The 26195-nt window shown below is 33.9% G+C and overlaps 1 protein-coding gene across 1 annotated transcript; it reads left to right on the top strand.

The window, feature by feature from the left end:
• Positions 1-1885: 1885 nt before the first annotated feature.
• LOC141460210 (uncharacterized) lies at positions 1886-25795 on the top strand. Its single transcript, XM_074139989.1, has 5 exons — positions 1886-1997; positions 12724-12815; positions 13853-14254; positions 23694-24009; positions 25340-25795. The coding sequence occupies exons 1-5, from the start codon at positions 1980-1982 to the stop codon at positions 25646-25648; spliced, it is 1137 nt and encodes a 378-aa protein (XP_073996090.1). The 5' UTR covers positions 1886-1979; the 3' UTR covers positions 25649-25795.
• Positions 25796-26195: the final 400 nt, after the last annotated feature.

Below are 26195 nucleotides of genomic sequence, written 5' to 3'. Positions count from 1 at the left end.
AAGCCTCATTCTTATGGATGTTTCTGTAAAGATGAATGAGGAGAATTCAATCAAATAGACAAATGCAAAATATAAAATAAACTCGATACCATTCAAACAATCTCAATGCGCAAATTATATCAGTGCGGAAATTAAGTTGTTGCAAACAAGAACTTTTTGCAATCAAATCAGTACCGTATTTTCCGCACGATCTAAAATTTACAATATTCATTCTGTTTTTGATTATTTTATTACTAAGATACATATAACAGTTGTTAGTAAACAAAGTAATGACTGTTGTATTAACTCCCACTATAAAATCAATGAACTCGTTCGTTTGACCTTCTAATGTTATTGAGCAGATGTTGATGGGCCTTCAGTTAAATAATAATAATAATAATAATAATAAATATATATAAAAAAAATACACTTATTTTTATCGGGGGTATTGCGATAAAATAAAAAAACATAAATCAGTATTTGCACTTCCGTTAGTGGATTTTGGTCCACACATATCTGCAACCATCAAGTCAAAGAGAACATTTCTCCCAAAATATATTCAAATCGATCTGTTCGATCGAGCCCACAGATCAGTAACCTGTTTTTAAAGTGCACTAAAGGCTTGAGGAATTCCTTCATATGGTCTGAGGATGAATTTGCAAGAAAAGCGGACTGGCAGGTAGTATATCGAACGGTAATCTAGTGTTCATGCAACAATGGATTTCAATTGTGGTTTTAGTAATAGTCAGTGAAAACATCTATCTAGCTATATTTTGACGTAGTTTCTTTACACATTAAGGGTCTAAATTCTTCCTAGATAGCAAATTTATTAGTAGTAGAAGTTAAATGATAATACGTTTTATTTGCCAGACTAAAAATTATAATAGCTCTTCTAGATATGTAAAGTAATGTAAAATATCTAGAATAGATAATGTTTTATAATTTTTATCTTCTGTTCTATTAAGCAATTTATGAATTAAGTACAAAATAATGACAAAGTTTGCTCAACACAGTTGCCAAACCTTCCTTGGTTTATTAACTCCGATCTGAATACAAACTATTAGAAAAAATTCATTAGTTCATTAGGTATAGTTTAGTCTTCCACTTACGATTCAGAAAATCATCTACCTCATGGTGATAGTTCATAAAATGAAACTAGCTCAGTGTTTTCCTAAATTTCCATACTTATGATTACATTTATACATTTTCGCTGGACATTGTTTTGGTTTTGAGAGTTGGACTATGTCAACCAATACTTAAGGTATATTTACATAATTTTTGTTCCTTCAATGTGTTATTCTTCTTCTTCTATGAGTGTTACATGGATCGTAATTCCTTAATTGTGTTTACTTTTTGTTTCAGAGCAAGTTTTTTAAATAAATAATAACGTCAGAGTTATTACAATCAATTCCTGAAAAAGTGGCTTGTCTGCAGCTGTCTTGAGATTGTTGGTTCAGCATTGCTCCAAGAATTTTTTTCAGCAACCTAAAGTTAGATGAAACAATTGCAGCTTCTCACAACTCATATAATAAATATGCTGTTTTTAATATACAAAGAGGAGCATCCTCACTTAATTTCCTTGTAAGGTAAATAACATGTGAGGGTTACCAGCTAATTTAGGAGCATGTTTCCTCCAGATTAGAATGGTATTCCAATAACTTCCAGCAAGATTAGAGCCTTCCTCTTCTTCTTCTGTCTGCAGATGTTCTCGTATCTGCGTGTTATAAAATATAGGTCATCATTATTAGATGATATATTTGTTGTGTAAACAACACTTCAGCTCTATTGAGCTGCGCTCCGGCAAGCATGACATAGGAAACAATTGCGGATAGATCTGTGCGTAGTGGAAAGTGCCGGATGGTTTAGAGTGGGGCTGGCAGAGCTCCCATCACAGAGGAACTGAATAAAACCGTTGGTCGGTAGGCGTGCTTCTCGCCTGAACATGACTTTCGCCGACAGATAGTGGTCCACTGTCCGCAGCAGCACATCGCCTCTTCGCCATGACTAATCTTAAACAGGTAAAATTTAGTTAGTATTTATATTTATCTTTTTTCCAACCGTTTATTAAATTAATTAGCTACGAATACTAATCTTTATGGAAACGTAATGGCTAGTCTCGCACCTATTTACTGATAAATAAGAAGACGAAAATTATGGTTTTTGTGAAATTTAAATTGATAACATACTCAAGGATTCATTGAGAGAGTTCAGTAAACTCTTTAACCTACAAGTGGCTGTTTTAGGCGATTTTTCCAGAACCTCTCAATTTTCTTTTAACCATCAAATGCTAACTACACATTAGGTCACCTTATATAAAATAAGAAAATAAAATTTTTCGCATGCACTCGACGAGGCACACCTCCACACTCCACAGTTAAATATTATATTGTAATTTCATAGAAACTTTAGGGAACTAAGTTGGGCAAAGAAAGTATTTATTACAAAGCACAATAAAAATATGGTCGTAATTACAATAAAACAATTGAATTTACTTAATTGAAACATTTAACTTGGGTGTCTTTCTTTCTGTGAGATAGAGCTACAATAAACTGAAGTTGTCTTAGTCCCGCTGCAAACCGATCCTTATAATTTTTTTTATCCTTATATCCTTACATATACTTAACTTTTTAAACTGTAAGTTTTTGTTAAAGAGATCCTTGTATCCTTACATATCTTTAGGAAACAGTTTTCCTTTCTTCTTGCGGTATTTGCTCAGGACTTGCATTGATTTGTGTCATATTTAAGTGCAATTAATAAGACTTAAATTCTGTACAAAAAAGTGTTGGATATAAAAGACCTTTTTTTAAAAAACCTGATTCATAATTAGATTTATAATTTTTTAGACAAACATTAGTTCAATCTAGAAGTGTCTATCAATTCTTGAAATATGTAAGAAATATGCTTAAATTAAATAGAAAACAAAAAACCATTCATACAAATTGAACTTAAAAAGTAGGGGTGCTATTTAAAGTTTTATTATTTCGCGAAAACGGATCGTCACTTGTACTGACCGAATTTCAGTTTGAGCAAGAGCCACAAAAAATCTTTTTCATTGACCGACTAAACCAGGTTCCATTTTCCATCATCGAAGATTTACTCATAATTATTATAAGCATCTTCTAACTTTGAACATATAAATTTTGGTGCCTTCCCTGGATCCCTTAATTATCCCTGGGGATAGACGATTCAGTGTTTTGAAGAAGGTTGCTGAACATTCGTTTTTTCTTTTTACTTTGGAAAAAATTATCAGAATGTTATGTTCTTATTATTATTATTTAAATAACAAAGGTTAGATATTCAGAAGGCTCTCAAGATCATGAAGTAGCAAGTTTTCAAGAGCTATTAATATAGGCTAAGTGGATAGATTTTCAAATATAAGACTAGTGTGAAGTGGACTCTTACAAAGATGAATGACTGGCAAAGAAAGATTCTCAAGAAAGATCTTTGCCTCTGAAAAAGCAAGAAGATAGTTGCAAAGTAAGGATAAAAGAACTGTTCTAGGTGCAGGATGGACCCCAGACTGGAAGGTAGTTAGAGTATCAATAATGAATGGAAGATTCTAAAATTTTTAATGAAATCCTTAATATACACACAGGAGGGACTGGAAAAAGAAGACCTAAGTGTCTGGATGATGTTGAAGGCGACGTTAGAAAACTCAGACTTCTCGAAGAAGAGATTTGGTAAGAGAAGTCTGAGATAGTGATTAAGGACTAGATACTTCGATGACTATAGAACTAAAGATCAAGAAGTCTTTTTGATGACATGCAGAATAACCCGACATTTGCTCTGTATTAACTTCTAACCTATGCGTTTTTTAAATACCATTTTGTTGCTTAAAAGTATAAAAATTATACAGTTTTCTAAAACATGCACATATTTTTTAATGCAAACAAAAAAGAGAATTGATTAAATGTTCTTTAAAAAGACGATTGACAGCTTAGAGCTGAAGATACTGGATTAAGGCTAAGGTTGAATGTTGTATGCCAAAATTTTACTTACAAATTATTCCCTTAAAAATGTATAAACTGTAATTTTCACTTAAATTTACAACCAACTTAACACGTCATTAGGAAGTTTGTAATCAAGTGAAAAATTGTAATAATTACAGTTTTAAATATTTAAAAGATTAGAGAAATGCCAGTCAGCATATGTGTTCCATTAAACAGTAAAGATCACGTGATGAAAGAGTTCCATGCATGGTGGGCTCACATTGTGAGTTTGTGCGTGCAGGTGGGTTTGTGCAACACTTTGTTCTCTGTGTAAGGCTGGTAATTTGGTTGGCAATCCTTTTCCACAAAGTTTCCTGTATAAATACTGGATAAAATAAAAACCCCTCTCCTTGAGCAGAGGAAAGGTGAAGTAGGAGGATATGTTGTAACAAATTAAAAGCATTCATTAGAAATTCCCAAAGTCACGAAAGTCAGGAGACATTAAAACTAAATGAGCAGTTCTTGCGAGTGTAATTTTGTTAGTAAATTATTCAGATGGGGGGGGGAGACAAAAAAAAAGGTTTGCCAAGTTGTGTTGTTTTGTAGTCTAGTGATCCAGGGTGAAAGCAGAAAGTGGCGGTGGGTGAAGCAAAGTGACGGCAAAGAAGGCGTCGAGTGGCGTGTGGGTCGCCGATGGTTACTTCCAGGCTATCCGCAACAATTCGTAGGCGATAATATAGAATTAGTCAACTGTAAACAACATGGCGAATATATATTATGAATATTTTAGTTGGTGATGTTGTCTTAATAAAGATTAAAATGTTAGAAACTAACAGCTCGAAGTCACCCTGCTTATTGCAACATTCTGATTTTGTAAACATTAGAAACGGATTTGACTTCTCTAGGTCTCCACCTAAAAATGTATCAACTGTAATTTTCACTTAAATTTACAGCTAATTTAACACGTCATTAGGAAGTTTGTAATCAAGTGAGAAATTGTAATAATTACAGTTTTAAATATTTAAAAGATTAGAGAAACGCCAGTCAGCATATGTATCTCCATCTTTTTTATAAACCTCAACATCCGCATGATAATCGCTTATTTCCAGGAGTAAATCAATCGATATATTCCTGGATTTCAGTTTTATAACTTTTTTCTGCAACCATGTAGGGAAGTTCTCATTACTCAATTAAAACCAGCTGTGTAATGCCCAACTTCCCACACTAGTGGGGGGAAATTCCCATTAGTGTCACTTTCCGCACAAGTGAGTGGAAAAACTTTATTGTGCTTCCTTGATATAAGAAGTTTTGTTATTAACATAAATATTTTCTGTAAAACTTTAATAAGCTTATTTAACGTAACTAAATAATTAAAAAACGAATATTAAAAAAATAAAATAAAAATTGAAAGGAATATAGAAATAAAAATAATACTTTAATAAATAATTAGATATTTTTAATTATAACAGTTAAAAAGGTTATAGTGTTACCTTATAGAAATTTAAAATGGATTCTAGTGATGCCTGTTTAGAAAACACTCCTCCATCAATAAAAGAAACAGCAGAAAATGTAATAAGTAATGTAAATACGTAAGTAATGTAAATAATTGTAATATAACAATAAATGTTTATAATAAATAAATTACTTTTTGTAGACTGTAAAAATGAAATTTTTAATTTTATTAGTTAATAAATGGTTGTAGAAAAAATATAATATTTAACTCTAGTGTAAAGTATTTTCCTCGCACTCGGCAATTTGCACTTGCACTCGCATCGCTTCGCTCGCTCGTGCGTGCAAACCCTGCCTCGCGTGAGGAAAAGTACTACTTTCCACACCTGTTAAATAAATAACTATTTCGAGGCGTGTCTTACGTATCTTTTGACAAAAATAAATAAATAAAATTAATAATAGACTAAATGGACGATTAACGGAAAGTAACTAGAATTAAGCTCGTTTGAAACATAATACAGTAATTGTTGTTCATTCTTTTTGGTGACTGATTCATAGTTTCAATAGGATGAAAAAATAATTGCCATATCAGTCGTGATACATTTATTCTGCCGAGCTTTCGGCCTAGGGACTAACTAGGTCATCTTCAGGGCTAGTTTACAAAGTGATATTTTTACATTACAGGGTTGGTGTGTCTTCTGTCTTGTCTGTTCGAAAGCTCGGCAGAATAAATGTATCACGACTGATATGGCAATTATTTTTTCATCCTAAATACAGTAAGACAAACTGTACCTTTAAAACATAAAACTGAAAATTACAATATTTTAAATAAAACAAGACTAGTAACTGGATGCAGCAACTGAAAGAAATTGAATATCATCTAAATAGAATTTGCAGCAATCTTCTGCAGACGAGAGAGTTTAGTGTTAAAGAATGATTTTCATTCAATCAAAGTAAAAGATCTGATTTTTAGAGCATTCATGTTGTAAATAGCAGATATTATTTAACTTACTGACATTTAATAATTTTTGAATAACATTTACATTATATTTATTAAAGTAGTGTCTTCTGACAGCTTTGAGGGAAAAATAGTCCTAACATCCTACCCTACATTTTGCATAGTGAGCCAATGGCAATCTATTGAATCTCCTTGCTAAAAAAATGTAGTACGAACAGTAGGGGGATCTGAATCACAACCCTGTACATCATTTATATTATTGTTTGATTATATTTATAGGTACAAAAATGGCTAGAACAGTTTTTATGGGCATTGATAAGGAAGCTGACGGAATTTGTCAAGTAGTTTTTTTGTATATGCTAAAGATTCCTCAGATTTTATTCTTGGTAACACGCATGTTTATTGTATCCCTGCCCGGTTTTGCGATTTTATCTATTATCAGAGGTATATTAATGAGTGTGTTGTAGAGCAGGGGTGCCAACCCGTGGCCCACTACATACGAAGAATTAGTTAATAATAGCACAAAAATAATAAATTAAATTAAAATATCCGTTAAGTATCTGACAAATCTGAGGACAAATCAGCCTTTAATTGATTTGAAGAGTCAGTCAGTCGTTATTAGTTAGCGATCTCCAAATAATTTCATTGGTTAAGACGCCGAAGAATCTGATAAACCATTCTATTTGTTATCGCGAAATCAGCATATTAATACACATCCTGTCCAAGCAAAATACAATGTATGAATGAAAAGTGAATCAGTGGCGCCCAAGTGAGTGATAAGGAGACAGTGTTGGCATAGGTCAGAAAATAGACGTTACGAACTTCGCTCTATGAAGGTGTCAAAAAAGATCTTGAAAATTTATATCAAGAAACACCATTTTATGTTGCCAAACACCACAAATCCACAAATAGAAAACCGTGACGTTGGTAATTGTTCTTAATTTTAGTTTATTGATTGATATATGGAGTTATTTTAAAAAGAATGCATGTATGTGTTTTTTTTTTCCTTAAAATGAAATTAATGCTGCAATTCCGTGCACATCTGTATGTGCATGTAAACTATCTGCAACAACTTTATATAGATTTACAAGAAATTTGCAATTCGGTGCGCGCCTGTAGCTTACAGGACAAAATCTCCTCATCCTCAAATTGTGGTTAATAATTTAACAAATTTAGCTACATTAGCACAACACCAGCCAATCAATTGTTCAAAGTATACAATTTTGATTCACAGCTTGCTTGAACAATTTGTGGGGCGTTTTAATGATTTCAGGCAAAATTAACATTCTTTTGCGACATTCGCGACTCCAATAACCGTGACATTGACAATGTAAGTGCGGCTATCCAAATGGAAGTCGTTGAAATGTAGGAAGATATTGTCTTGAAAGAGAAAATTGACCAGGTCCTTCTATTGGACTTTTACAAAATGTATCACCCTTGAGAAAAGTATCCTGTACATCGTAATCACGGCTTAATTCACGACTTTGCCATTTGGTAGTACTTAGATTGGTGAAGAGCTATTTTCAGTAATGAAGCATACCGAGACCAGTGTTCTATCAGTTGTAACAGATACACACCTCGAAAATGCACTTCGAATTGCAACAACATCCTTTGAACCAAATATTGATAAATTAGGGTTGCATAAGCAAACTACTGTCGCACTAGTTTCTTTTTTAGTTAAGTTGTACTCGTATGTAAACTGCAATGTATTGTTTCAATACAAGTTTTTAACTAAATAGTGTTTTATTGTGTATCATGTATTATATTTTGTAAATTGTAGCTCGCATCTGGCCCGAGGTAGATTTTCATAGCCTCATGCGGCCACAGAGAGCTAAGAGTTTGGCCAGCCCTGGTGTAGTAGATGGTTTAATTAGAGATTTTAATTTCACTTACTTTACCAACTCGCACTACATTTGCTGTCTCTTTTAATATTTATTTCTTTCATAGAGAATTATTACACTTAATTGTACAATAGTCGAAGTTGAGGCACTATTTTTAATAGTTCATGATAGAAAATTTGTAGGTCGAAGATTTCATAACAATAAATAATAATGTAGAACAGATTGTGGCAGTTTCTCAAGATTTTTCTCAAAGGCCCTTTATTAAACGAAAGTTTTCATTAGAGGGCTTAAATATTGCCTTTATCACAGGGTACTTCGGTGACGAAGTCTTCAGTTTAGGGCTGAAGCCAGCTGAATCAAAGTTTCGATTCATTTGATGATTAAAGAGAACCATGTACAGACTTGGAATTAATGGAGTCATTTAAAAACTTAGGAGAACTTGGAATTGATTATTGTAAATCTTCATTGTTTGCGGCTATTAGTTGACAAAAAAAAAAAAAAAAAAAAAAAAAATTAAGTAGAATCTAGGACTGTGTCGCAAATGATAGATAGTCGATTCTAGAGAGAAAATCCCATTTGCATCTCAATTAACAGACTTGATTTAAGTAACTGTACTTCTAGAAATATTTACATCACAGAAACTTAGGAACAAGATTATTTTCAATTAAGTTTTTGAAAAAATTAATTTACAAAAATTTCTCTGAACATTTTATGCTTGATTATTGGTTATTTATTTACTGTGTTTGCACCATTAACCAATATTGTTAATATTGTTGAGGGCTGGGAAAAACCAAGATATTGGTATTCACAGATACTTTTGGCTTCTAATGCCTTGGTTGGACAAATCTTTATTCTTATTAAAACCATTAAATTCTTATTTCCCACTCCAAAAAAAGCTCTTTATATACGAGGTGTGTTCAAAAAGTAACGGGAATTTTCGTTTTTTGAAAAAAATATTTATTTATTCATCTACATTAATATTGTCGCCTTCAAAGTAGTCCCCTTCGCATACAATACACTTGTGCCAGCGCTTTTTCCAATCCTCGAAACACTTCTGAAACTCGATCTTTGTGATAGCTTTCAGCTCTTTCAGCGATTCGCTTTTAATGTCATCTATGCTTGTAAAACGACGGCCTTTTAATGTTCTCTTTATGTTTGGAAATAGAAAAAAGTCACATGGAGCCATGTCTGGCGAATATGGAGGCTGGGGCATCGTTAAAGTTTTGTTTTTGGCCAAAAATTCACGAACAAGCAATGAAGTGTGAGCAGGTGCATTATCGTGGTGCAAAATCCATGAATTGTTTTGCCACAAATCCGGGCGTTTTTTTCGGATTGCTTCACGCAAACGGCGTTGAACTTGTAGGTAGTACTCCTTATCGATTGTTTGACCTTGTGGCAAGAATTCATGATGCACTATGCCATTAAAATCGAAGAACACAGGGAGCATAACCTTCACATTCGACCGCACTTGTCGAGCCTTTTTCGGTCTTGGCGATCCAGAATGCCTCCACTGGGACGATTGAGCCTTAGTTTCGACATCATATCCGTAAACCCATGTTTCGTCACCTGTTATAACACGTTTCAGTAGATCCGCATCGTTGTCGACTTCATTGAGTGACTCTTGAGCAACTTCCATTCTCCGCTGTTTTTGTTCGAAATTCAACAATTTTGGAACAAATTTTGCTGCCACACGTTTCATACCCAAAACATCCGAAAAAATTTCATGGCATGAGCCAATTGATATGGCAACATCATCAGCGACTTCTCTGATTGTGATTCGGCGATCGTTCATAACCATTTCTTTCACTTTTTTCACGTTTTCATCGGTTGTTGATGTGCTTGGACGTCCAGGTCGTTCGTCATCTTCAACGTTTTCGCGGCCATCTTGGAAACGCTTATACCACTCGTAAATCCTTGTTTTACTCATAGCAGACTCACCATATGCCTTTATTAACATTTCACACACTTTATTTCATTTTTTACGCAAAATTTAATACAAATTCTTTGATCCATTTTTTTTAACAAACAAAAATCGCCAAGCTCGAAAAACACGTCTAACCTTAACGGCTGCCACTTAAGAAGTAAACAATGAATATTACTGAAAATTTTATCGTATTTCAGGGGCATGTGTACCAACATAATAAAAAAAAAAATTTACAATCAGACTCTCCAAACCCGCGAAATTTAAAAATTCCCGTTACTTTTTGAACACACCTCGTATTGTGGATATTAAGGGCGACACGGTAGCCGAGCGGGTTAAGAGGCGAGACCTGCAAAGCTAATAAGCATTGTGGTACTGGGTTCGATTCCCGGTCTTGGCCTTGGATTTTATGTAATGTTTAATATGAGAAATATTAAAGTACGTTTGCTAGTCGCCTCCATCCACGACACCTAGTAAGTGGTAGTTGGACGTTAAGTCCCGCCTGAAAAAATAGGCGATTACTTTACTTTACTTATATTGTGGATACTACTTTATTTATATGTTCCATATCTTTTCATTTTTATGGCAAAAGTATTAAAATAGCTTTAATCGGCAGAAACAATGGAAATGAATGAATCAAATTTAGTAATTTCATTAGAATCTTAATTAAAATTATAGGAAAGATGAGAGAGCCTTTTATTCAACTACAAAGGGAACAATCGATATGTCTTTTATTTTATCACATCGGCAGAATATATAATATTGAAACCTGACTAGTTGAGCGCTAACAGCGGCTATAACGGTGTCCGTAATCCCACGCAATCTATACGTGCAATACAGTACTGTATAAACTTGTTTCATAATGTATACTTGCGTGCGCGTGTGTAAGCTCGACCTGCAGTGCAACTTCACATTTCTGTTCATTTCGCCGTTCTTGCTGCACTTATCGAGTCCGACAAGGCATTCAAATTTTACATACTAAGCAACTGGATTATTTTTTTTTTTTTTTTTTTTTAGTCGCCAATTTAAACCAAATTTTAGGGAAGGTTGCTCCTGTTCTTAAACTAAATTAAATCGAGGCTGGCGTGAGACTGCTTTGATATTGTGGCCAAAATCAAAACTTAAAATGGAATTCATTTTTTATAGTTTCAGACATGAGAGGATGTCCTAAGATGGCGGTTAATTAAGAAGCCTTGTCAGTCATCTATAGCAGGGGTCGGCAACCCGCGGCTCGCGAGCCGCATGCGGCTCTTTTATCCAAATTTTGTGGCTCTTCAGCCTGTCCAAAATAAATTGTATATTTCAATTTTATTGAAACAAATGAAAATTTCATTTATTAAAGCAAAGATATTTTTTCAAAAAGAATTTTAAATGTGATAGGTTTGAAATTGAATAGAATTATATTAAAATACAGTACGTAATATATATGACTGCCGCCATTTTCATTCAAACACAGGTTTAGTTATTATTTATTTGTTTATTTACTTTGCAATATGTGAAAATAAATGTAATAAACATTTAAATGTTATTGCATATTATAAAATCATAATTTGTGAATACAAATGATCTACAGAGTTTGTTTACACTATCATCCTTGCAGCTCTTGGTAAGATTTATTAAAATTATTTAAGGAGTAATGGCTCTCGACTTGAAATAGGTTGCCGACCCCTGATCTATAGTTTTGAAGCAACACAATACGGATCATTGTGAAGCTATTAAAACTTGGGTGCTTAGGGAAATCGTAGGAACATCTGGGCGACGTTAGGACTTGGGCGCAAATATTTATTCATTCTTAATCATCTGAGTTTAATTATTTATAAAGTCGTAATTTTAAGCTGAATCGCAAATTGTTGCAGATACAGACATTGTCTCTTGTGTAGATCTCCACATAGTCAAATAACCTTACTTAATTAAAGCACACACAAAACAAATGTAATATAAACACATAATCCAAACTCGATCAAGGAGACAGAGGTAAACGCCGCCATTGCACTTTCTAATAAATCCACTACAAGGACTTATACGTTTTCACGTAGCACACTTTGTAAATATCAAAATCCAGTGATGAGGGCACACATCCATCCCGAGATCATGGCAAATAAAGAAATGCCAAACTTTTTTTTTTTAAGATCTGCACCCTACAAAGCGAGACGGACAATCAAGATAAGTCGCGATTCCTGGGCATCGCAGGCATAGAGGTTTATTTTGCCTATTCCTTCTGAAGTTCACGAAGAAAAAGTTTGTAATGCTCAGGGTTTATTTCACAAGTCTTTTTGTTGCCTAGCATCTCATCCGATGTCGAAATGCCAATGGTCTCCAATAGGATATAAGAGGCTGTGTTTGTCCCTCTTCCAGCAGATTATTGTATACAAGGGAACTACAGTCATAGGAATGGCAATAGTACTTAGACGGTAGACAGTCAGTTACATTTCCTCAAAGTGACCTCGAAGATTGGATTTAAAAACTGAAAGGCAGACTGTTACTGTTCTAACTATTGTTTTGAACTAAACTCTACCACCTTTGTGTGATTATATTGTGCTTTTTAAAAGTTACTTATTATTACACCTATTTAATTCAAATTGAAACCTATTTTAAAGCTTCTTAAAAAAATTTGTATTTGAAGTTCATTTTTCATCAATATTTCAGATATTGGCAAACATTATCTACACACTTCTTTTTTTAAACACAACGATATCTGGACAGCAGTTCACCGGAAGTAGTATAGGAGATTTTGTTGGGTAAGTTTCAATTATTATATGTTTCGAAATCTCTTTGTTAAATAGCTGGATTGTAGTAATAATATTTACATTTTCGGGAGGAAAATAAGGCTCTAATCGTGCCTATGAACCCCTAAGACTGCGACGTACTCTTCAGTATTAAGTTCAGGCCTTCACATTTGGTTTGTATTTTAGACATAAAAAGCTAAAACGATTCATTTCCCAACGATGAGTGCGACTGTAATGTGCCACTGTATTATCAAGTATCGTCTAAGAAATTCTCGGCGCAATTTCGCCGAAGGGTAAGGACGTCACTCCTCGGGAAAGAAAAACCAAGGCCTGAGAGCTTTACCCAGGAGCCGCTCTTCAGAATTTATTTAGAGTCTAATTAAACGTTCAGGTCTGATGGACGAGCTCTAGAGTAGTGGTAGCCACAATAGATCCATTGGGTCGCGAAGGAGTAGACCTTAAGGTCGCCCTACAAGAAATGAATCTAATCTGACTTCGCCCGACCTATTCTCTAAGAGTGATCTCACAACTTCGCCTATTCCACATCTAATTGGTTAATATAGCCCTGTTTTTCATTGTTCCTCAACCACACAGAAGCTCAAAGGTCGAGGTACTTCTGGATTGTATAATACAGGAATTCCTGGCTGGGATGGAGGGAAGAAATCCTTCCACTGACGAACTGTTTGCGTCCTAGAGGAAGTTACCCTTTCGCTCGTGCAGTAAATACGAATTATTCCGGTCCTTTTACATCAGAGGCTGCCTCCTGGCCACTTACCCTGGGGATTTTTACTATTCGATCAAATTACGAGATCCTTCATACCTTTAATCAACCAACTTGCCATTTCCTCTTCTAACGTTCAATAAAAGCATGCAGCTTCTCGTGTTACTTTTAAATTAATGATATATTTATTCATTTACATATTACATTATGCTAAAAGTAATTATATTTAAAAAATAAATAAATGTTTTTAATTAGAGAACACTGATTGGCATACTCAATTACTATTTCTCATTTTGTTAGAACGTACTAATAAGTGTTTGGTTTTTAGGCAGCTTACATCATTAATAAATCAAAATGGAGGTTTAGCTAGCCTAGTGAACGTTATTCAACAAGCGGCGAATCGCTATCCGGGAGCTCAAGATTCCGCATACCCTGGAGATGCTCCAGCCTATATCGGAGTGCCATACCCTCATGAACAACCAAACCAACCACTAGGAGTACCTCCGTCTTCAGGTTCAAATCCTTACTATCCAAGCCCAGCAGCAGTCTATCCAGCACAGCCAGCCCCAACAGGACCTGGCTTCATGGCTGCCCTAGCATCCATTTCACGACATGACGACCTGAAGTGTGTTCCTAGGTTATTATGCGAACTTACTTCCGGCGGAAAACCTGGCTACGTCGGAACTCAACAGTCTGTTGTTCCACTCACTAACAAAGATTCACTGATATCGTAAGTTTGTCACGATATTATAAGTACTTCTTTATCTATAAGTAAAAGTAAGTTTATCTGTTATCTAAGTATAATAGTGAAATGTCATTTTTCCTTAGTGTTTAATTTGATAACGCAGTGAACTGCATGGGTTTCTTTCCTCAGTCAGGAGATCTCCTAAAGCAAACTTTTCAAGGTTCTTATTCCAGACAGGACGGCTTGGAAGATTGGACTACCATCCAAGTCTGGAGCACTAAAACAAATTTTCTGTCGCTCGATTATTCAGGATGTAGGATAATATAGGCGTCAGATCACTTGGTCCGGAGTGCTGAGTTTTTGCGGAACTTGAACCTTATGGTGGCCATTACACAATGCCTTAATGCCTCGATAGTGCACCATCAAAGAACTTGCCAATCGAATGATACCAACGAGCCGTTGTAGATATAACACACATATGCATCGCATGGGCCTTGCACAGAACAGTTCGGTAGTGCGTGGTATTTTATCAGTTCAAAGAAATGGCAGGATCCAGAGATTAGCTCTTTGGAGAAGAAACATCCTTGCCATATTTAATCCAGGAACTCTTTTATCGGGCAAGTAAGCTTAGTTAAAAAAAAACAGGACTTGACAGTAGACCTTCTGGGTTGCGAGGCGTAAGCTTTCTGATCAATTTTGAAGAATCTCAAGTAAACTGCGAAGAAGATCAGGATAATAGGGCATTTTTAGAAAGTTAAAGTGATTCTAAGAGGGAAGTACCATTCTTAGCATCTCCGTGGGAGTAGATTCTAACATAGGCGCCACGGTAGCCGAGCGGTTAGAGGTGAGACCTGTAAAGCTAATATGTATTGTTGTACTGGGTTCGATTCCCTGTCTTAGGCCTTGAATTTTATTTAATGGTTAATAATAAAGTATGTAAATAGTAAAGTATGTTTGTCCCCGACACCTAATTGGTAGTTGGACGTAAAGCCCGCCTGAAAAAATGGGCTATTACTTTTCTTTAGATTCTAACATACCTATCTTTCATGGAAATCCTGACTCTCAGAATAACAAACGTAAGAGGGGTGTTTGGCAACTATTTGGGCTTCTTCGTCGTCATCATTCGTGGCACTGGGGTCTCCTGTAACATCTCTGTCTGCCGCCTCCAGCCTCGAATACCTGCCAGTGATCACGCATGATTTAGGTTTGAAGTAGGTAGATGCTAGCTCAGCACCCCTAACCGCTCTATAGGATCAACTGCGCCATCTCTTCTAGCCCCACATTCAAATAATAAAAGTAAAACATTAAACTAACTTCATTTTTGTATCACTTTTATGTCCATCGCAGCAGTAGATAAATACTACCCTGCAAGGAAATATTTTTCTGGACTTAGCATAATAAAACGGACTTACATTTATCGGTACTACGTAAGGCCAAAAATATATCAACTTTCACTTAGCCCGTGTCATTTCTTAGTTACTAAATAGCTCGTACTTTACTACCTCAGACTTGGTCTCAAACATTCTCAAAATCAGGAACATTTTCGAGCTTAGTTAACCGTAAAGATATGAAACGTTTGTAGTAATAATTATCCACGTAAATCCATGGACATTACAGCACCAAATCTGTCAATAATTTATAAGCGTAGTTTGTAAATTATTTAAAGCAATAAAATCCGTAAATTAATTTAGGCCACGTGCATAATATTGTAATCTGCAACATTCCTTGATCTGTAACAGTTAGCGTAGGAAGGTCCAGTGGTCTGGCTCGGAAATTCAGAAATCTGACGTCACAAATAACGTGATTTCATTTATCACGTAGGCGTACTAGGCAGGAACTTTCTTGTTGTTTGTGCTGGAAGAAATCATACGGTAATTCCAGGTATGAAAAGGTTAAATACCTATCCTGGGCATTCACCTTTATTTAGATTGACACAAATTGCGTCAAATTTTGTAACTTTTTTGCTAGATACCAAAAGTTATTGCTATATTTAAAATAGGCAGGAATTTAAATTTACCTTTTCTCTTGCTGGCAAAACTAACCACCTTCAAATGAATCAAACTAAATTTGCAATTGAACAAACTTTCTCTTTGAATAATATAAATAAATTCAATTAATTAAAAATAAGTAAACTTGACAACTCTACTTCAATCCATTGAACAGTCTTGTCAATTTTAACTGAAAGAATGCGCAGGCAGCCATTTTGTAGCGATTTAGACAAATACTTCAGTAAAGTAGAGAAAAATCTAAAACTTTTCAGGCAAATTAAAAAAAAAAAAATGATAATAAAATAAAATTTAAAAAGCTATCGCAAATACTGCATTTGCAAAAAAAAAAAAAACTGTAAAATCAGGATTGCGGATCTAACTAACTGAATCAACATTCATGTAACCAACAAAACGCAGTCTGCAAAGTAAGATGCAAATTAAATTAAATGCAAAACTCTGTGTTATTGGATGGGTGAGAGTTATAGTTAAGTGCAATGAAACAATAGAATTGACAGATGAAATCTAACACAACCTGTTGAATATTAAACAGTCTCTAACACAGTATAGTATGATGTTAGTATCTGTAAGCAAACCGCGTAAAGATTTTGCGATAATTACTGAAAATGTGCCAAAAACATTCTAAATTAGTAAGGTTTAAATGAAACTAAATTTTCCATTGTACCCACCCAAGCGACGGGAGTTCCATTACTAACACATTTAGTGACTAAAACTGGCGACTGAAAGTGCTGAAATTGCTCGAAGTCATGATGATCAGCATTCCCTTTGGTCTGATTGGCTGAAAAAAAAAAGTGCTATTATCCTACGTCTGAAGAGAAGTATGTAAAGATCCAAAACTTTTCTAGGGAATAACAAAAAATAATCTACCGCTTATTTTGAAACTACGAACCAAAAAAATGCACTAGGCAGGTTTGTACAGGCTTGAAAAATTCACACCTTATTTACTTCAGGTGTACTTCAACCCGAAATCTGGAGGGGGGAAGTTCTGTGCATCAGTCTCTTGAGCTAATCCTTTTTCTAATAATTTTTAAGAAATTGGGAGTATCTACAAAGCCTGCGATTGGCCAACAATAATATCTATAATTAATTATTACGTACAAGATCATAAATATAATTCCAAAAAGTTAGAGCAGTATAATATTGTTGTGTATTGCAAACATTCATGCAAGAGGTCATCTACTTTTGCAAGATTTTTACACTATAACTCAGGGTCTTCAGTATTTTACTTTCTGATCAAGGTCACTCTTAATACTGCGCTGCGGAATTTTAAAAAAACACACCGTGGATAACACATTAATATGTGAATCACTAAATAATGTGTAAATAAATTTCCTGGCTAAAAATTATTTTTAAAAGTCAGGTCTAATAATAATAAAAGTATTAAATTCTTTTTCTACGTACAAACTTACATTCGTTTAAAATAATTTGCTTAAATAAGTGACAGCAAAACGTTTTTAAAAATAAATATAAACAGGAGCTTAAGACCACCATCTTGGTCGTAGACCTTCGGAGGAGAGTCTTGAATCATAAATAAAATAATCAAATACACTTCACATTAATTTGGATCGATAAGTTTTAGGCAGAACTGCAGTAATTTGATAAAACGGCCTAATTTATTTTCCATTTATCGCATATAAGCCAAACTAATGTCTCTTGTTAGGTATTCCTTATTAAAGAACTGTTTTCTTATCTCACTCAGTGCCGGGCAAACTCCTAAGAATGGAACTAAATCTTCAATCTCCATGCTCCCTTACAGATCACCAGTGATATCATATTGAAGATGTTTATAATTCAAATTTAGTAAATCCCCTCTCAATAACCCAAATAATACTACTAATAAAGTTAGATCTAAATTCTCTCTCTTTACTGGAATGCAATAACCACTAAAACTTTTACCAATTATTAAAAAATTAAAAATGTCACATATTGGCTCAACAATAGGCGCTAAACATAATGATTGCACACATTAGAGGCCATTATCCATTAGTGGCCAGGTTTCAGGACTTCAGCAATCTATCCAAAATTCAAACCAGAAAACCGACTCCACTAACGTGGCTTTTATTTTTTGGTTTTTCTATAAAAATACAAAAATGACTTTCTTAAATTTCTGTCAGTAAGTAAAAAAAAAAAAAAATTGCCTATTTTTTCAGGCGGGCTTTACGTCCAACTACCAAATTAGGTGTCGTGGACGGAGGCGACTAGCAAACATACTTTACTGTAAATTTCTTTTATTAACCATTGAATAAAATCTAAGGCTTAAAGACCGGGAATCAAACTCAGTACCACAATGCATATTAGCTTTGCAGGTCTCGCCTCTTAACCGCTCGGCTAACGTGGAGCCTCAGTCAGTTTTTTTAACTTTAATTTTTTAAATTATCTTATGAGTTCCATCACTTTATCTCAAATTTAATCAATGTAATCGCTTAGTAGATCTTGTTGCCTTCACTCACCAGCCGAAACGCTGTTGCTTGGATGTCTTTCTCGATGTTGGTGGACATGTGTTGCTCGTATTAGCTTCAGGATCTATTGTAGAAACTCTTAAGTTATCCAATCATCTCCTACTCCATAAATCTTAGGTCTTAATTTTCTAACAGGTCTTGCTGCGTTTATCAAAACAACTGAAAACTATTTAATTTGTGTAGACTATGATTCCTGAGGAGAGCATCCTTGGGCCTATTCTGTTAACTTCTGTAGAAGCAACAGAGTCTGTAATTGTAAATTTCAATAAGGTCAATTACATGAATTAGGTATGAATAATAACTGGCAGAAAAAAAAAAATTAATTAATGAACGAACAGAATGTGTGTATAGTTCATTATAGTGCACATTCTAATCACGTCTCTATTCCATCATCGTGTACATAGAATAAAGCTGAGGCCACTTTGTAATATGATAGTTGCAGCCGCCTTACTCGACAGAATCTTCACCTAGAATGACTCATCCTGGACTGAGATAATGTAAAGAAATAGGTACCAACAATCTCTTCACGGTACCTTATGATTGATTTGTGCCGCTAACACTGTTTAGTACCTATACCATGTGTGCTTGGTAAAAAATCATGTGTAAAACTAGCTGATTCTCTTCTTGAATATATTTCAAATCGTCTATCTTTTTGTAAAGAATGTAGCTAATATTTGTTTGCTGATTAGTCTTAGATTTTTCAAAATGTTCAACACTAAGAACGAAACTAACCAACAAACCAATCTCGAATACACCACAAAACTATCTGGTGATCATTCAAACGTCTTTCTGATGGTACTGTTCACAAGGTTAAAAGAAAAGTAATGTAATGCCTATTTTTTTAGGCGGCCTTATTGTTCAACTAAAAATTAGGTATAGTACAAATTTCTCATAATAAGTATTAAATAAAATGCAAGGCCTAAACCGAGAAGCGAACCCACTAATCCATCAATAAAATACATCTTGAGCTTTGCGGGCCTCGCCACTATCCGCTCGGCTACCGTGGCGTCTATTTTCGAGCTTGTAAATAATAAGTCTCAAAAATGAGTAAAAATGGGCTATCTGTATGATTGCAGTTATCAATTACTGTTGGGTCATTCCATGTCAAATCAACACAAAAAAAGACCATTTTTGACCTCACCATCTCGGATTTTCTTGAAATTTGGCACATGTGTACTATTGGTATAGACTTGGAAAAATATGAAATTTTACTGTGATATGTCAACTGGTTTATGAGTTACAGGGCTGTAAAGTTGCCAAAAATGGGCCGAAAAACAGGGAACCCCGTGTTTTTGAATTACTGTAGAAGCTTTCCTAAGTGAGCTACAGACTTGGGATTGGTGTCATTTTATAGCATATATAATGCCCTTTCCTGTGATATGCGACACCATATGGGTTAGGATTAATAAAGTTTGTTAAATTTAAATTTAAAATTTAAATTTTAAATTTTTTAAAAAGTACATATTTTAAAATTTTAAAATTAATTCTATGAATAGCTAATAGTGTTATGAATCACTGGGCAAAATATTAATTTGGGACGACAATGGCTTCATTGTTAAAAAAAATTAAGACTAAAGCTCCTTTTCATGGAGAATATATTTTAATAAAATTAAAGTAATAAATAAATTGAAAATAGTAATAATGAATCAATGAATCATAATTAATAATTATTAAGATTTAAAATATTGATTTTGAAATCATTTTTAGAATTAATAATTATGATTACAGTAATTATTCATATTAATTATAATATATTATTTTAATGAAATTATGCAGTTAATCAAATTATACAAAAATAATTCAATTCAATATCTTTGTTTAAGAACAGTCTTCTTTGGCTGAGATAACAGCCTCTTTAAGTTGGTTTAAGTCGGCAAAGGGCCTTTTGATGGCGTAGGGGGTTCGGTAAAGAGACTGGCAGCTCGTGCCAGTTTGCAACGACCCTATGGAAATCAAATCCAAACTTCACTACAACTTTTTGAGTGGGCAGTAGAAAACATCACCAACATAGACTTTGCATATTCAACCCTGGAAGACTATGTTGAATCTGAATGTTTTTTAAAAAATCGGTTTGCTCAAGCATTGGCTATTAAAGGAACTTAGCAATACCATGCTTTCATTCCCAGAAGTCAATCCAAAATATTGGTTAAAAACGTTTCTATGAAATCAGAAGCTTGCGAAGTTTCAAAATTCCCTGATAAACTAAAATTAGCCGACATATCAGGTTATATCAGTGTAGTCTATAAAGAAACTGGTGGCTTGGATATGTTTTAGAGAAAAATGAAGAACTTGATGAAGTAAAAGTAACTTTTCTTCATCCAGCTGGACCCTCTAAATTATCTCGTATCCAAGAAATGCTGATATTCTTTGGGTCTCAGTAGTGGATGTTTTGATAAAAATTGATCCTGTGACTCTGACAGGAAGAACTTACATATGTCCTTCTAGAAAGTGATGCATATCAAACAAATGAAGCCTTTTCAAGCTTAAAATAATAAAGAGATCCTATTACTTAACAGTATGTTTTACTTTGGACTTATTAGTGGAATTATTATTAGCATTATTATATTAACATGAATTCAGAGTTGAATTAATCGGATTGGAGCTTTAGACTTAATTTTTTTTAACAATGAAGCCATTGTCGTCCCAAATTAATATTTTGCCCAGTGATTCATAACACTATTAGCTATTCATAGAATTAATTTTAAAATTTTAAAATATGTACTTTTAAAAAATTTAAAATTTAAATTTTAAATTTAAATTTAACAAACTTTATTAATCCTAACCCATATGGTGTCGCATATCACAGGAAAGGGCATTATATATGCTATAAAATGACACCAATCCCAAGTCTGTAGCTCACTTAGGAAAGCTTCTACAGTAATTCAAAAACACGGGGTTCCCTGTTTTTCGGCCCATTTTTGGCAACTTTACAGCCCTGTAACTCATAAACCAGTTGACATATCACAGTAAAATTTCATATTTTTCCAAGTCTATACCAATAGTACACATGTGCCAAATTTCAAGAAAATCCGAGATGGTGAGGTTCAGACCCCGTGTTGATTTGACATGGAATGACCCTGTTATTAATGTTTTAAATTACAGATTCTGTTCATTTGATTTTATGTTTAATTTTTACCAATAATGAATTAGCTTATTGACGTGCATTTTACAAAATTGTAATCTTACAAAAAAATCTCATAACTTTCCTGAGAACTGCCTTAAATCAAATTTCACCGCCACTCGCTATAGTGCTTCACAGGAAGCGCTGGTCAAGCCAGCATTTTATTTACCTGCTTCTAAATTTGGCTCCTCCAATGCTGTAGATGTTCCCACCCCATGCAGTTTATGGATTAAATCCTAAATAATATCATGGATTGAAAGCTATAAATCCTTATAATGTATATCCAAATATTTACGGCAATGTTTCAACAATTTCTTTAGCTGCAATAGTATCTATTGTCGCGCTAATATAAAAAGATTCTGAACGCCATTTACAATTTAAAGTGTGTTTGAAATCATACAAAGTTTGTACCCTTTTAAGTAATACATAATTTGAGGAAAGGAAAGATTATTTATTTATTTTTTATTATTTTACAAAAAAATCTTTTTCGAGTTCAGAATATTGATAGCCCTAGCCTACAACTCAGCAAATTTAACTTCGTATTTTTAGATTTTGCAAGAAAGCTACTGCTGAATCGTTTCAGTGTACAAAAAAACAAAAAAATGAAAAGTGTACAAATATTGCTCTGGATACGCTGAAATGGCTGTTTCGTTGAGTGAAGATGGCTCTGAAATGGCTCTGTGAAGATGAGTGAAAAATTTCCCCAAGATTGACTAAAACCTTGAGGTTTATTAGAAAACTTGAGCGTTAGAACCTTGAATTGGGTTAAGATGATAACAGTCGGTTGAAGGTTTACACTATATATTCTTTCTTTAAATGATCTATCTGTTCAGTAAGGACAATGATCAGTATAAGTTAATCGACCAAACATGGCCATATTCCTATTATTTATGAATAAGAAATAGATAATGTCCATCAGCCATGGCTGATACCTCAAGTCTAATGACTAATCAAAGTCAATGAACTCAACCAAAACTTTTTATATGTGAGTAATTTTTCTTTTTTAACAAGGACACAGGTTATCTGTAGTCACTTAAAGTAAGTTTTCATTTATTCATAATATTTACTTAAAATAATAACATTTCTTTTCCATAGAAAACAGTGTATCAGGTAAAACGCAGTTCGATTAGTAATAGTTTTTTCTTTTCTAGCGGGGAGATGGCAACAGGTGAGATAATTGTTTAAGATAAATTAGTAAAATGAGTAATATAACATTTATGGATGACTCATCGGATGCTAGCGGTGATCGAAAACTTAGCGGTCATTTAAAAAGTAGATTTTATGTTTTCGAGAGTCTCAAATTAATTTGCAAAAATGCAAAAAATACAATTTTTGAGAAATCATTAGTTTTGGTCAGTTTGTGAAAGACCCAACTCATTATTCCAACGTTTTGAACTACATTTAGTTCGTCATCAGGGTTACAAAACGAAACAGAGAAATCTGGTTGTTTTCTATATTTCACGTTAGGACTGTAGTTAATAACTGTAACTGTTAATTACATTTTTTTTTCTAAATTTCTCATATTAAGCATTGAGTAAAATCCAAGAAATTTATAGCTAATTGCGATAATTTTGGCAATAATGTAAAAAACCATCTTGTTTTTAAGAATGTAAAAGGTATGTATGTTCATTTGAACATAATAACGATATAGTTCTTCAAGAACCAGTAGATATATGTTTATCTTCTTCGCAAACAATAACTAGTATTCATTGTGATTTCATTATAACGTGAAATCTCTATTTACCCAAAAAAAACTCTGCCATAATTGCCAGCATTATAGAAATAAAAATCACTATGGTTCACTCTATGGGAATGTCAGCAATGTCCGTTTTTTGGATTCTTTTTAATCATTCCAACATAATGAAACCATTCCGTTTAATATCTATTCTCTTTTCCAGGCTGTTGACAGTGCTGAATTTCATAGACGATTCGCCTCTACTGGTGTTTGGCCGAGCGGCGTTGCTTGGTTACACAGCAAGAGGTAATTCCAAGGTTTGTCTCTCAGCTTATCCTACCTGTCCCAGAAATCCTGACCAATTGGTGCATTACTTGAACAATTACAATGGAGGATTCTTCAGATATTTTTCTGGACAACCTTCGCCACATCACCAAAACGGCTATCAGAATAGATATGCTGGTAAATATCCATTTGAAAGTACGGAGCAGAATGCTGAAGAACGGATACAGAACAGACCACATGCTGTGTTCTCTCAGGTAAATAGGTCTCTGTTGAAGTAGTTATAAGGGTATTACAACAATGTTGGGCATTTTCCTCTGAGGATAAACAGAGTAATTTAAAAGAAATTAGACGAGATTTCTGGATTCGATCTCACATCCTTTGTTCTTACTCTTTCTGAAAAGAAAAATTTGGGAGAAGGAGTGAGAAATCAAAAATCCATTTAACAGCTTGCGTTCTGTAGGACTCTTACCATGCCTACCAAATATTGCAGTACTATTTCCGGTAGGTTGCCTTCCTCCATTCCCAATGACTAGGTCCTTCTCCAAGGTCGCAATGCCTGCTGTCTGCGTAACCAAGCAACTCTCTTCCAAATAAAGGATTCTTTGTTAACAGTATCCTCTGAAGACAAATTTATTATTATTATAGTATTTTTATTATTATTTTAAAAATCTTTTATTGAAATCCGCAACTGCAACAACTGTTTCAACAAGTAAACGTGATATAATATAACAATAACATGAATATGGATCAGAGTAGTGTCACTCCGTTATCGTGAATATATTATACAGGGTGTTCATTTTAAGACGGCTCAAATGCATTTCATGCTTAAACGGTTGATCTGAGCAAAAAATGGTAGAGGAAACATTTGTTGCCAGTCACCTCTAGTTTCAGAATATGAAACTTGATTTTAGATTCCTGCCCGCATACGCGGCTGACGCGCGACCAAAAGTGAAGATTTGCAGTTGATCCCCATTTTCATATACATAGTTTTAAAGAGTATACAAAGTTATGAAAGAAACCAGAAACCGTAATTCGATATCTTTAAAATTAAAGGTGCTAGGCCATTTCAAAGTCTGGTATTTATTAATCATATTTCAATTTTTTAACTTGTTATCAAAGAGAAAGAAGAGCACGCGATAGGCCATTTTTATGTATTTTTTCATCCCCTTTCTACTATAAATATTGCCAAGGCAGTAAAGCTAGTATTTTTCTTAATATCGGGAAATAAGTCGTTTTCCGAGTGATTTTTCTAATAGAAATCAAATGTTAAGAGCTTTAGATGTTCTCAAGCATACACAAAATGGCTAAAAATTAATTTTACATCTGTTACAAACAAGAAGGTTTAATAATTTTTTGATAATTTTGGAAGAGTTGCATTTAATTACCAAAAAAAATTGGAAACCTCCTGCCACATATTTAAGTGATCAATATCTTTCAAGTAAAGAATCAAACTTAATCCTTAATTTATCAAATAATGCACTTTACTCAACTTGTGAAGCATGTATTGTGCCTTCAAAGGTGCCTTCTCTGGCTCCTTTTAAAACCAAAAAACATACTCGGAAAATGATATTTGATATTTTGCAGGCATTTCCATCATATCAAGAGCAAGATATTAAAGATAGCTACGGAAGACCAATAATTTCACACACTGGGAAGATTGTATTTCCAGAAAGAAGTGGAAAACAGCTATACTTTCCAGCAAATAGTATCGTTCCAGGAGCAAGACCGAGCGCTTTCTTTCCAGATAGAACCGGTACTGGGAACTTAATACTGGATAACTATGAAAATAAAGTATACTATGCGCCAAGCAACTTGATCAGTTTTCGTGACCAAAGATCGCTGAAGTTTCCAATCAGTAAGCCGGCCATGCATTTCCCTTCACGTGATTACTGATTGTACTTAATTTTTTGATTGAACGTAGAGCTATAAATGAGAAATTTACCGATGATTGTATATTTAATTGTAAATCAAGGTATTACCTTTAAGCGATTACAGAGTTTAAGGTGAAGATGTTAAAATTAATAATAATTTTATTTTATATTATAAATTTATTTATTTTAAACTGGTTATTTATTTGTATTTATAAAAATGCTCCGACTTCGATGTTTCAGTTTGAGCAAAAATTGATTTTAGTAACATAGATGGCAAGTTAGTAACATGAACTCAATTTGTCAAAGAAAAACTCCTTATTTTATTATGTAAAAGGTTTGCATTAAAAGGTCACATTGTAAAATTAATTTATTACTTATTGTTAATTGAACAATAAGTATGTAAACATTTTTAAGGCCTAATTGCAACTACGCAGACTAGTATAAAATTAGATAAACCCTCAATAAAACGCACTGAATAGATAATAAAGTGCAGGCCATGATGTGAATGAAATCCAGTCGGAACTAATGTAATGCAACGCAGCTTTCCGGGATCTCCCACTTCTCAGCTT

This window comes from Rhodnius prolixus, unplaced genomic scaffold (genome assembly GCF_049639745.1).
Source record: "Rhodnius prolixus isolate KJV_2025 unplaced genomic scaffold, Rpr scaffold_1, whole genome shotgun sequence".
Taxonomy (NCBI): domain Eukaryota; kingdom Metazoa; phylum Arthropoda; class Insecta; order Hemiptera; family Reduviidae; genus Rhodnius; species Rhodnius prolixus.
The sequence above is the reverse complement of the archived record's forward strand: the minus strand, read 5'-3'. Positions and strand labels throughout refer to the sequence as shown.

Excerpts from the sequence above, each read along its gene's own strand:
- LOC141460210 (XM_074139989.1), top strand. Across the intron at positions 14,255-23,693 it reads AACAAAGATTCACTGATATC|GCTGTTGACAGTGCTGAATT; the intron begins GTAAGTTTGTCA and ends TCTCTTTTCCAG. Across the intron at positions 24,010-25,339 it reads CACATGCTGTGTTCTCTCAG|GCATTTCCATCATATCAAGA; the intron begins GTAAATAGGTCT and ends GATATTTTGCAG.